Source organism: Lutra lutra, chromosome 4, assembly GCF_902655055.1.
Source record: "Lutra lutra chromosome 4, mLutLut1.2, whole genome shotgun sequence".
Classification (NCBI taxonomy): domain Eukaryota; kingdom Metazoa; phylum Chordata; class Mammalia; order Carnivora; family Mustelidae; genus Lutra; species Lutra lutra.
The window spans coordinates 49,699,507-49,713,303 of record NC_062281.1 but is presented as its reverse complement, the minus strand read 5'-3'; the positions used below and the strand labels follow the sequence as shown (position 1 = coordinate 49,713,303).

The window sequence follows — 13,797 nt, the reverse complement described above, 5'->3', positions numbered from 1 at the left end:
ATTGTTTGATATTTAGTGCAAAGAGAAGTATATTAGAATAAGTAACATTTTTGTTTTAAAAATGCCTATTATAAAGCACTCATACAATTTTAACTATATTAGTATATGAAATAGAAAAATGTTACCTTGCTCTGCCCTGTGAAAGTAGCCTAATGCCTGTTAAAAACACGAAGAGTCCAAACATAATGAAAACAGAATCAATATTTTAAAAAATATTCTTCAAAAGTCAGGAAGTAAATTAAAACATATTAAAATAAAGGTCAACTTATCAACAGTGAAAGTTAACACAGCAAAATTGAACGTTTTTAAATCATCAGAGCACAGATCACAGGAGATGGACAACTTCTAGTAATAACTTGTTTGCTGTTTAGAACTTGAACCAAACCAGCATCAAGTGCAGAGAAGAAAGAACATTACCATATGCAACTCAGCTGCTTTGATCCTTCTTAACAGTCACTACCCGTAAAAACTTAGTAAAATCAAAAGCTAAATTTACTCAGTGATACATAGGTTGTACCAATAAACTTTTAAAAGTCCTTTATTATTGAAATTCAAACATAAAATGTTATTGAGTCTGAAACCTTTTTGTCCCACTTAAGCTGTTTTATAAAGTATGATTTCCTAGAAACATAACTGATTTGTTAGAGCCAACTGTATCTTTTTTCCTTAGAAATACATTATTTTTAATAATACATATTCCCAACTGTGTTCTGAATATTCAGTTAATATTTTTTATTTATTAAAGATTTTATTTATTTATTTGACAGACAACACAGTAGGCTGAGAGGCAGGTAGAGAGAGAGAAGAGGAAGGATCTCCGCTGAGCAGAGAGCCCGATGCGGGACTCCATCCCAGGACCCTGGGATCATGACTCGAGCCGAAGGCAGAGGCTTTAACCCACTGAGCCACCCAGGCGCCCATCAGCTAAATATTTTAATATCAAATTCTACACCATAGGCTGCCAGAAGAAAAAATAGCTCCTTGTCATGTCATACTAGGAAAGCTTTTTCAGTGGCCTTATTTCCTTACTCTGAACGTTTTAGTAGTGTAAGTTAGTGTTTGCCCAGAAATCCCTTTCAAATTTTATTTTCAACAAGAAAAGCAAAAGGCCTTAAAAATATGAGCGTATAAGCCTTGCAACCCTGCTTTCTAAAAAAGTTATAAATTACTCTTCCTTTATCTATACAAATACACGATTTCCCAGGTAAATTACTGTTAATGTGTAGAACACATATCTAAAACTCATGCTGAGTAACAGCTGCTGAATTTATTCTATTTTATGACTTTTATATGGTGTGGATTTCAAATAGAAAACAATGGTAGATTTTTGGCACGAGCTATTACAGCTGACATTATACCAGAATCATCAGCCACTCACCTAAATAAAAAAAACACTCACCAGTCATAGATTATAAGTATTAAGCCTCTGTGATAAGATTGCTGCACTGTAGGTTAGAAACATGCTCAAAGGCCTCACGGCTCAGAGCTGTAGATCTGAACACTGTAGAATGGCACTGCAGTTAAGAAATCAGTACTAACTTAACAAAGGACAGCACTCTACCTCCTCATAGGTGGAACTAGGAGGAGTTGCAAACAGCACTTTAGCAATTCTTCTCTGATACCAAGGCATTTCAGCAAATGTGTAACACCTATAGAGAAAAAACAGACATCTCGGTTGCATCTTTTTTCCTCTTACAGAAAAACTAAGCATCTTAACAGATATAAAAGATAGTTTCTTCTGTTGGTATGTTTAAACAATTTGCCCTTTACATAACATCCAGTAGGTTAATATTCCCAATGAATTACCCGAGACTGATTTATATTGATCCATCAATTAGGATGTGTTCTGTGATTAAATATAAGTAAGCAACAGTACTAGTAATGAAAACACAGTATTTGTCGTTCATCACTAAGTGCTCACTCTGTTCCAGGTGCTTGGTGATTATCTCTCATTTACTCCTTACAAGGAACTAAATAAGTTAGGATCATTACCCCTATTTTTTTAGGTAAGAAAAACTAAGAGTAGTTAAAAAAAAAAAAACACCAACAAAACTAAGCACGGTATGTATAAATAACAATGGCAAAGAACAATTTAAGTCTGCCTACTGAAAAGAGTAAGGCAAATGATTAACATCCGAAGATCTTGACAACTTTCTTGATACAGGTAGGGAAAAAAGTACTGCATCTTTGACTAAGGGTCTGAATTCCTCAGGGAGCAACTCTATCTCATTCATGGTTCCTCCCTAGCACTGTCTAGCCATTATCATTAGTTAGTTTAATATTGTCCTTTGTCCTGAAGGATATTTAACTCCTTTTTAAGAATCCTTTTAAGAATCAGATACAGGGGGCCCCTGGGTGGCTCAGTGGGTTAAGTAAGCCTCTGCCTTTGGCTCAGGTCATGATCTCAGGGTCCTGGGATCAAGCCCCGAAACTGGCTCTCTGCTCAGCAGGGAACCTGCTTCCTCCTCTATCTCTCTGCCTGCCTCTCTGCCTACTTATGATCCTTCTCTTTCTGTCAAATAAATAAATAAAATCTTAAAAAAAAAAAAAATCAGATATAGGAGGGCGCCTGGGTGGCTCAGTGGGTTAAGCCTCTGCCTTCGGCTCAGGTCATGTCTCAGGGTCCTGGGATGGAGCCCCGCATCGGGGTCTCTGCTCAGCGGGGAACCTGCTTCCTCCTCTCTCTCTCTGCCTGCCTCTCTGCCTACTTGTGATCTGTCAAATAAATAAAATCTTAAAAAAAAAATTCAGATACAGGGCTGTCTACACCATTTATTTATAAGACAATAAAATACTCAGGTCTGCGAACTACACCCACCCAAAGAAAACAGCGGCAAACCTGTCTCAAGTTTGCTGCTCATACCAGCAAAATAATGCTATACACTAGACAAATGGAAAGATACTGAAAGTCAGATTATTTTACTCCTCAGATGAATCAGACTGTATTTGACAGACCTTGAAGATGCAAAGACACTCTTAGGGCATCAAACTGTATTGCCATATAGTTAGATTAATCCAGTTTCATTTAGCCTTGTAAGTAAAAACAGTCTTTCCTAACAAAAGGAATTTCAGTCTAGCAAAAATTTTAATGCCTTCTTCATTTTAACATATATTTCTAAATGAGTTACAATGGTTAACATGATCACAATCAAACTTAGTGATACATCACAACTACTAGTTAATATAATGAACTGAACACTCATGAATGCCAAATACTTCTAAATACTTTACATCTTGGTATTATATACTACAAAATAAGATCATAGTAACTACCACTGAAATATTTATTTAAAGAAATGTTCTTACCAAATACCCATAAGGTGAATTGAGGTGGCATCTTTTGGGTTCAGTTCAATTGCTTTCTAACAAGAAATGAGAAAGTCAATCATATTTGTTTTCTAAACACAAATGAGTACTATGTTTGCTGAAAAAGTCATGATAAAAAAAAATTTTGGGGGGGGGGCACCTGGGTGGCTCAGTGGGTTGAAGCCTCTGCCTTCAGTCCGGGTCATGATCCCAGGGTCCTGGGATCGAGCCCCACATCGGGCTCTCTGCTCCACGGGGAGCCTGTTTCCTCCCCTCTCTCTATCTGCCTCCCTCTCTGCCTACTTGTGATCTCTCTCTGTCAAATAAAATCTTAAAAAAAAAAAAGGATACTTATTAAAAAAAAAATTTTTTTTGGCAATCCTACATTTCAATTCTTCTATAATAATACCAATTTTTTCCCCTCTTCATTCTTCAATGTGATTAAATTCATTTCAATACACTGTTAATGACTTGTATTAGAGTTAACTCTTACAAAGTTCAGCAACTAACAGGATTTATCAGTATGAGAAAAAACAAAATTTTTAAATGAATCTGATTTTGAAAATTAATCTATAGTTCTCAATGTTCTAGATTAGAGGAAAAATAAGGAGGTTCTTTTTTGCAAGTTCTACATGAATACTGGACTAAATGGTATTCTTTCCTTAAAGGAGAACAAAGTACTTAATACTTTTACAAAGTTTCTTCCTTTATGTATGTTTTGTTCAACTCCATCTATACTCAACAAAGGAAAAATAAATACTACTTATTTACAGAATTTATTAGTAAAATAATTATGTACAATGTAATACATTGATAGTCTTCCTAATTTCAATTTACTATATGAAAGTCCTATGTGAATTAATGGAAGCATAAACTACGGAACAACTTTAAAGCAACTATTTCTCCTTTTACCCATTATTTTGTTGAAAGTCTGAGAAACATCTCAGATTAATGTTAATCCTATTAAAAATAAGAGATCCTTCTAAAAAAAAACCTGAGACCTCCTATCTTGTGTTTTTCTGTAAACCACATTTTCATTTCAGTCAGTAATGTGAGATTCACATTTTGAAGTATTTGTATTGGTTACCAGTAGGGTCTCTGAAGCCAGACTACCAGGGTTCAGATCACAGCTCCAAGTTTTCACCTTGGCAAGTTCTCTCCTCTTGTCATGCCTGAGTTTGCTGTTTTATAGAATTGATAGAGTAATATACCTACATTATAGAGTTGTGCTAAATATTAAATGAGCAAGTAACAGGAGGTACTTAACACAGTAATATTTTCTATAACCAGCATAATTTTACTTTTCAAAAGTACAACTTAATTTATTACTGATGCTGATGAATGGTAGCAGTAGTAGAGGTAAGAGCTAGAATAAGGCTAATAACCAGGTATGACTTAGCAGAAATCTTGCTTCATTAATATGAATAAAGAATCAGCACTGACTTTATTTTACTTTTCCATTAAACAGTGATATGAGTCATAGCAAAATATGTCTTAAAATATACACAACTTATACACTAAGAAACCTTTCCTAATTAGAGTTCCACTAGAAAATTAAACCCTACAAAAAATTGTATGAATAACTGTTTTCTCCAATCTACCAAGAATGGTATAGAGCTAGTCCCATTCTAGATGCAAGGGAGAGAAGTTAATTCAGAACATGCCGTGGATGCCTTGGGGAATTTAATTTTCTTATGGGATGGGTTGAGAGAGACTACTCTCAAGCAAACACTTTCTTTTTTAATTATTGCCATTAGTTTGTTTTCAAAACAATCCAAAGATAGGGGCACCTAGCTGGCTCAGTCAGAGGACCATGCTTGAGCCCCATGTTGGATGTAGAGATTACTTAAAATCTTAAAAAAAACAACAAAAATAACCCAAAGATAGTAATTCCTTATGGTTTTAAATATAATAATGGAATTAGGAATAATAGTATAAATGATCTTTTTAGTATGTAAGTACTAAATACTATCATTTTTAAAATATATTTAATACATACACATTTGAGATCTGCAAAACATCGATTTTTTTTTTTTAAAGACTTTATTATTTATTGACAGAGGGAGAAGCAGACTCCGCACTGAGCAGAGAGCCCAGTGTGGAGTTCAGTCCCGGGACCCTGGCTCATGAACTGAGCTGAAGGCAGATGCTTAACCAACTGAGCCACCCAGGTGCCCCAAAATACTGGTTTTTAAAAAATAATCTATAGTCTCTGTTTCCACTAATATATTTTTTTGCAATTTTTTCATGATTTATATTGGAAGATATTTGTCATATATTCTACACACTATGGCACAATAACTCAGGTGATTTACTTAATGCCACTGAGCAAATTATGACATTTCACAGAATCTAAGATACCATGAAAATTACTACGTATCATTTTTTATCACTAAAAAGAAAAAAGCACTGCCTATTAAAAGATACCACTGGTTATATAATGCAATGTGATTTCAAAGGTCTTACAATGTGAAAAAGTTGCATATTATTAAACTGAAAAATATGTATGTTTATGCATACACAGACATACATATGTGTCTGTATATATACTACTGATGCCAGAATAAAAGCTAGATCTCCGGACTCCCAGTCCAATGTTCTTTTCTATTACCCACTGTGTAAAACAGGAATTGAGACTATTACCATAAAATTCAGAAAAGCTATTAGCTTATCTAGCATTCTTCCTATTAATGTTTCCATCATATTCTCTTCCTTTGTATTTTGTTTTAATTTATAGAAAATTTATTTTTATAATTTCAAAACCATCTACTTAATTCTTTTGGCTCTGAACATTATAATTTAAGGGGAAAATTGACTATTATGGCTGTACTATGTTGTTATACACATTTATGATAATTTCAGCTTTTAATCTTTTCTTAAACTTTCTTTACAGCGTAACAGTATTCATTGTTTTTGCACCACACCCAGTGCTCCATGCAGTCCATGCCCTCCCTAATACCCACCACCTGGTTCCCCCAACCTCCCACCCCCCCGCCCCTTCAAAACCCTCAGGTTGTTTTTCAGAATTCATAGTCTCTCATGGCTCATCTCCCCCTCCAATTTCCCTCAACTCCCGTCTCCTCTCCATCTCCCCATGTCCTCCATGTCATTTGTTATTTGTTATTGAAGGGCATCTTGGTTCTTTCCACAGTTTGGCGACCGTGGCCATTGCTGCTATAAACATTGGGGTGCAGATGGCCCTTCTTTTCACTACCTCTGTATCTTTGGGGTAAATACCCAGTAGTGCAATGGCAGGGTCATATGGAAGCTCTATTTTTAATTTCTTGAGGAATCTCCACACTGTTCTCCAAAGTGGCTGCACCAACTTGCATTCCCACCAACAGTGTAAGAGGGTTCCCCTTTCTCCACATCCCCTCCAACACATGTTGTTTCCTGTCTTGCTAATTTTGGCCATTCTAACTGGCGTAAGGTGGTATCTCAATGTGGTTTTAATTTGAATCTGCCTATGATGGGAGTCACCCTTGACGGCTAATGATGATGAATATTTTTTCATGTGTCTGATAGCCATTTGTATGTCTTCACTGGAGAAGTGTCTGTTCAGGGACGCCTGGGTGGCTCAGTGGGTTAAGCCGCTGCCTTCGGCTCAGGTCATGATCCCAGAGTCCTGGGATCAAGTCCCACATCGGGCTCCTTGCTCAGCGGGGAGCCTGCCTCTCTCTCCGCCTCTGCCTGTCTCTCTGCCTGCTTGTGTGCTTTCTCTCTTTCTGACAAATAAATAAATAAAATCTTTAAAAAAAAAAAAAAAGAGAAGTGTCTGTTCATATCTTCTGCCCATTTTTTGATATGATTGTCTGTTTTGTGTGTGTTGAGTTTGAGGAGTTCTTTATAGATCCTGGATATCAACCTTTTGTCTGTACTGTCATTTGCAAATATCTTCTCCCATTCCGTGGGTTGCCTCTTTGTTTTGTTGACTGTTTCCTTTGCTGTGCAGAAGCTTTTGATCTTGAAGAAGTCCCAAAAGTTCATTTTCGCTTTTGTTTCCTTTGCCTTTGGAGATATATCTTGAAAGAAGTTGCTGTGGCTGATATCGAAGAGGTTACTGCCATGTTCTCCTCTAGGATTCTGATGGATTCCTGTCTCAGGTTGAGGTCTTTTATCCATTTCGAGTTTACCTTTGTGTACGGTGTAAGAATATGGTCGAGTTTCATTCTTCTGCATATAGCTGTCCAGTTTTCCCAGCACCATTTATTGAAGAGACTGTCTTTTTTCCACTGTATATTTTTTCCTGTTTTGTCGAAGATTATTTGACCATAGAGTTGAGGGTCCATATCTGGGCTCTCTACTCTGTTCCACTGGTCTATGTGTCTGTTTTTATGCCAGTACCATGCTGTCTTGGTGATCACAGCTTTGTAGTAAAGCTTGAAATCAGGTAACGTGATGCCACCAGTTTTATTTTTGTTTGTCAACATTTCCTTAGCGATTCGGGGTCTCTTCTGATTCCATACAAATTTTAGGATTATTTGCTCCAGCTCTTTGAAAAATACCAGTGGATTTTTGATCAGAATGACATTAAAAGTATAGATTGCTCTAGGCAGTATAGACATTTTAACAATGTTGATTCTTCCAATCCAAGAGCATGGAATGGTCTTCCATCTTTTTGTGTCTTCTTCAATTTCTTTCATGAGTGTTCTGTCGTTCCTCGAGTACAGATCCTTTACCTCTTTGGTTAGGTTTATTCCCAGGTATCTTATGGTTCTTGGTGCTATAGTAAATGGACTCGATTCTCTAATTTCCCTTTCTGTATTTTCATTGTTAGTGTATAAGAAAGCCACTGATTTCTGTACATTGACTTTATATCCTGCCACATTGCTGAATTGCTGTATGAGTTCTAGTCGTTTGGGGGTGGAGTCTTTTGGATTTTCCATATAAAGAATCATGTCATCTGCAAAGAGAGAGAGTCTGACTTCTTCCTTGCCAATTTGGATACCTTTTATTTCTCTTTGTTGTCTGATTGCTGTTGCTAGGACTTCTAATACTATGTTGAACAAGAGTGGTGAGAGTGGGCATCCTTGTCATGTTCCTGATCTCAACAGGAAGGCTGCAAGCTTTTTCCCAATGAGGATGATATTTGCTGTGGGTCTTTCATAGATAGATTTTATGAAGTTCAGGAATGTTCCCTCTATCCCTATACTTTGAAGCGTTTTAATCAGGAACGGATGCTGGATTTTGTCAAATGCTTTTTCTGCATCAATTGAGAGGACCATGTGGTTCTTCTCTCTTTTCTTATTGATTTGTTCTATCACATTGATTGATTTGCGAATGTTGATCCATCCTTGTAACCCAGGGATGAATCCCACCTAGTCATGGTGGATAATCTTTTTAATGTGCTGTTGGATCCTGTTTGCTAGGATCTTGTTGAGAATCTTTGCTTCCATATTTATCAGTGATAATTGGTCTGAAATTCTCCTTTTTGGTAGGGTCTTTGCCTGGTTTGGGGATCAGGGTAATGCTGGCTTCATAAAAAAAGTCTGGAAGTTTTCCTTCTGCTTCAAGTTTTTGAAACAGCTTCAGGAGAATAGGTGTTATTTCTTCTTTGAAAGTTTGATAGAATTCCCCAGGGAATCTGTCAGGTCCTGGGCTCTTGTTTTTTGGGAGGTTTTTGATCACTGCTTCAATCTCGTTACTGGATATCGATCTATTCAGGTTGTTTCTTCCTGGTTCAATTTTGGGAGTTTATAGTTTTCCAGGAATGCATCCATTTCATCTAGGTTGCTTAGCTTATTGGCATATAACTGTTGATAATAACTTCTGATGACTGTTTCTACTTCCTTGGTGTTAGTTGTGATCTCTCCCCTTTCATTCATAATTTTATTAATTTGGGCTTTCTCTCTTTTCTTTTGAATTAGTGTGGCCAATGGTTTATCGATCTTACTGATTCTTTCAAAAAACCAGCTTCTAGTTTCATTGATACGTTCTACTGTATCTCTGGTTTCTACCTCATTGATCTCTGCTCTAATCTTGATTACTTCCCTTCTTATGTGTGGAGTTTGTTTGATTTGTTGTTGATTCTCCAGTTCTTTAAGGTGTAGAAACAGCTGGTGCATTCTGGATTTTTCAATTTTTTTTGAGGGAGGCTTGGATGGCTACGTACTTCCCCCTTAGAACCTCCTTTGCTGTATCCCATAGGTTTTGGACCGAAGTGTCTTCATTCTCATTGGTTTCCATGAATTGTTTCAGTTCTTCTTTGATCTCCTGGTTGATCCAAGCATTCTTAAGCAAGATGGTCTTTAGCTTCCAGGTGTTTGAGTTCCTTCCGCACTATTCTTTGTGTTGAACTCCAGTTTGAAAGCATTGTGCTCTGAGAATATGCAGGGAATAATGTCAGTCCTTTGGTATCAGTTGAGTCCTGATTTGTGACCCAGTATGTGGTCTATTCTGAAGAAGGTTCCATGTACACTTGAGAAGAATGAGTATTCTGTTGTTTTAGGGTGGAATGTTCTGTATATATCTATGAGGTCCATCTGCCAATGTGTCATTCAATGCTCTTGTTTCTTTACTGATTTTCTGCTTCGATGATCTGTCTATTACTGAGAGAGGTGTGTTAAGATCTCCTACTATTAATGTATTCATATCAATATGACTCTTTATCTTGATTAATAGTTTTCTTATGTAACTGGATGCTCTCATATTGGAGGCATAAATACCTGTAATTGTTAGATCTTCTTGGTGGATCGTCCCTTTAAGAATTATGTAGTGTCCTTCTGTATCTCTGACTACAGTCTTTAGTTTAAAATCTCATTTATCTGATATGAGAATCGCTACCCCGGCCTTCTTTTGAGGCCCATAGGCATGAAAGATGCTTCTCCATCCCTTCACTTTCAGTCTGGGTGTATCTTTAGGTTCAAAATGGGTCTCTTGTAGACAACATATGGATGGGTCGTTTTATCCAATCTGCAACCCTGTGTCGTTTTATGGGTGCATTTAGGCCATTCACATTGAGAGTGATTATTGATAGATACGTTTTTATTGACATCGTTTTACCTTCGAAGTCTTTCTTTCTGTAGATTGTCTCTATATTTCTGTTCAATTATATTTTTAGGATTTTTTCTCTTTTATAGAACCCCCCTTAATATTTCCTGCAGTGTCGGCTTGGTGGTTGCATAGTCTTTTAAGCCTTGCCGGTCTTGGAAACTCTTTATCTCTCCATCCATTTTGAATGTCAGTCTTGCTGGATAAAGTATTCTTGGCTGCATGTTCTTCTCATTTAGTGCCCTGAATATATCTTGCCAGCCCTTTCTGGCTTGCCAGGTCTCTGTGGACAGGTCTGACATTATTGTGATGGGCTTTCCTCTGTACGTAAGGAGCTTCTTTGTCCTGGCTGCTTTCAAGAGGGTCTGCCTACAATTATAATTCCTCATTCTTACTATCAGGTGTCTCAAGGACTTTCGAGAGTCTATAATCTTGGGGGGAAACCGTTCTGCCTCTAGTACATGAACGCTGGTTCCATTCATGAGATTGGGAAAATTTTCATGGACAACTTGTTCCACTATATCTTCTAGACTTCTTTCTTTCTCCTCCCCTTCAGGGATTCCAATAATTCTGACGTTGGAACGTTTCATGGCATCATTTATTTCCCTGATTCTGTTTTCATGGCTTCTAAGCTGTTTGTTCCAGGCTTCCTCCTGATCCTTTCTTTTTTTCCTCCAGATCACTAATTCTATCTTCTGTCTCAGTTACCCTAGCTTTTAGAGAATTTAGATTAGATTGGAATTCATGGGGAGCATTTTGAACATCATCCCTGGTGGCTTTCAGTTCTGCCCTAATCAATTCCATTTGGTCATCCATGGCTTTCTTCAACCTAGCTACTGCCTGGATAATTGTTAGCCTGAATTCCCTTTCCGACATACTGTCTATGTTGATAGCCATTAGCTCTGTTGTAGAAGGCCCATCCTCTGTATTTTTCTTCTGTTGGGCATTCCTCCTCCTAGTCATTTTGGTGAGAGATGACTGATCGGATGTAGCTGGATGTATCGACCGTGGTGCAGTCAAGGTGCACCCTGGAATGCTTCTGAGCAATCAGGATTCCCCACCCAAATGAGAGAAAAAAGAAAAGAAAAAGTGAGAGACAGGAAAAAAAGGGAAGATAAAAGAGAAGGCTCAGCCCAAATGGGCCCCAAGGTAAGATTTATGAAGTATACAAACAAAAACAGACAAAAAGACTGATAAAAGTATATGACAAGAGAAAAATTTATATATATAAATACACACACACACACACACACACACACACACACACACACAAAAGCAAAAAAAGGAAGAACCTCGTCAAAAAGAACCCCAAGTATAAGATTTATATACTATCAGGACAAACACAAATACACAGAAACACTGGCGGAAAAAAAAGATGGGAGAGTGGTTATAAATTCTCAGTGTGGGCGAGGAAGGTTATTTTGATTCTTCCTGGATGTATCTTGATATCTTTGTTAAAGGACTCAACTTTCCTAAGATAAAGGGGGATTAAGAATTGGTATACCTATAGGGGTAGCATTGATTGGGGAAAGGAGATTACCTTGAAGTTTAACTCTATATGAATATTAGAAAATAAAAATAAAAGAAGAATAAACTAGACTAAACTAAAAAAAAAAAATATGCAACACTTCACGAATTTGTGTGTCATCCTTGCGCAGGGGCCATCCTAATCTCTATATCAGTCCAATTTTAGTATATGTGCTGCCGAAGCCAGCACTCTTCCTTTGTATTTTTGAAGTGGTCTAATATATCAAAAGAGAAATAAATAAGCTGAATTTTTAGTGGCAGTTTTTCCAGAGTTTTTGTTTAGTTTTGTTTAGAACAATGAGGTAGTGTATATGGCACATCATGAAATAATACACAAACTCCTGGAGAATATGTGACATCTAAGGAGAACTTACTATAAAGAAGTAACTTCAGGGGAAATATTAAAACATAAAATAGGGGCGTCTGGGTGGCTCAGTGGTTTTTAAAGCCTCTGCCTTCGGCTCAGGTCATGATCTCAGGGTCCTGGGATCGAGCCCCACAACGGGCTCTCTGCTCAGCGGGAGCCTGCTTCCTACTCTTTCTCTGCCTGCCTCTCTGCCTACTTGTGATCTCTGTCTGTCAAATAAATAAATAAAATCTTAAAAAAAAAAAACAAAAACAGGGATGCCTGGGTGGCTCAGTTGGTTAAGCCGCTGCCTTCGGCTCAGGTCATGATCCCGGCGTCCTGGGATCGAGTCCCACATCGGGCTCCTTGTTCTGTGGGGAGCCTGCTTCTCCCTCTGCTTCTGCCTGCCACTCTGTCTGCCTGTGCTCGCTCTCTCTCTCTCTCTCTCTCTCTCTGACAAATAAATAAATAAAATCTTTAAAAAAAAAAAAAAACATAAAATACACAGAAATAATTATTGTAAACAGTACTATTACTATTGGGAGTGGTTTGTCAGTTGGGTTTGATTTTATACCAGACCACACTTTGGGGTATTCAGGACCTCATATGGTTCCCTCCCATATACTCTGGTCTTGGCCACATGACTTGTTTAGGTTCACAGGATATTACCAAGTGTGATGCAAAACAGAAGCTTGATAAAAGTTTGCACATTGGAATTTTATCTTGGAATGCTCATTCTTGGAAGCCAGCTACCATGCTGTAACGAAGCTGGGGCTAGACTACTAAATAATGCAATGGAAAATGGAGAGAACCCATCATATAAGAAGACATCTCGTACATTCTGTCCAGCTGAAGACTGAGGTGAAGGCAGCCGTCTGAATGATCTCAGCTACACCAAACAGACCAGAAGCACCACTACAGAGTTAACACACAAAATTTTGAGAAATGAGCTGTCACTGCATTAGACCTCTTAAGTTTTAGGTGGTTTGCTATACAGCAATAGATAAGTAAAACAAATTTATTTAAAAAGCTAATTACTTTTAAAATTCATCAGTACCTCAAAATGTTCCTTGATAATGTAGGCATTTGCAATTTTAGCCTTGATGCCTTCATAATCTCCAACATCACTAATACAGATTGCATACCACTAAAAACAGAAGAAAAAAACATGTAAGAATAATATAAGAATATAATAATATTAGATAAAATAAATTCTGATGCCAGAATAAAAGCTAGGTCTCCTGATAATAAAAAATTAATAAAATAGATAAAATAAGAATATAATCTACTAATATTCCATTCAATACAAGGTAAAACTGAATACTTATTCCTCAGTAGTCATTCTCATTAAGCAAAAACTTACAACCTTGAGATCAAGGTTGGGAATATATTAGGCTGTAAAAAAGTCTCAAGTTTTAAAAGATAGAAACCAGAGTATGTTCTCTGACCACAGTGAAACGAAAATATTTTAATAAAAGAAGGAAATCTGGATAATTCATAATTATGTGGAAATTTAAAAATTCCTAGGATAGCTTAGTGGGCTAAGTGTCCTACTCTTGGTTTCAGCTCAGGTCATGATATCAGGGTCATGAGACCAGATGAAGCCCTGCGTCTGGCTCTGTGCTCAA

At 37.2% G+C, this 13,797-nt stretch overlaps 1 protein-coding gene and 1 non-coding gene across 4 annotated transcripts in view; both read right to left on the bottom strand.

The window, feature by feature from the left end:
- The window catches only part of RMDN1 (regulator of microtubule dynamics 1), a 51,647-nt gene that overhangs the window by 4,278 nt on the left and 33,572 nt on the right, over positions 1-13,797 (bottom strand). For 2 of the 3 annotated variants that reach the window (XM_047725806.1, XM_047725807.1), the window contains exons 5-8: positions 13,227-13,316; positions 3,307-3,362; positions 1,562-1,649; positions 126-156 (exon numbers count right to left, since the gene is read on the bottom strand). In XM_047725806.1, the coding sequence (XP_047581762.1) occupies positions 126-156; positions 1,562-1,649; positions 3,307-3,362; positions 13,227-13,316 (265 nt within the window). Of the gene's footprint in view, positions 1-125; positions 157-1,399; positions 1,650-3,306; positions 3,363-13,226; positions 13,317-13,797 lie in introns of all 3 variants that reach the window. The other variant, XR_007126617.1, reaches the window with a different exon arrangement.
- Positions 11,910-12,013, bottom strand: LOC125099458 (U6 spliceosomal RNA). The gene has a single exon (XR_007127185.1). It is a non-coding gene; the product is annotated as a U6 spliceosomal RNA (small nuclear RNA).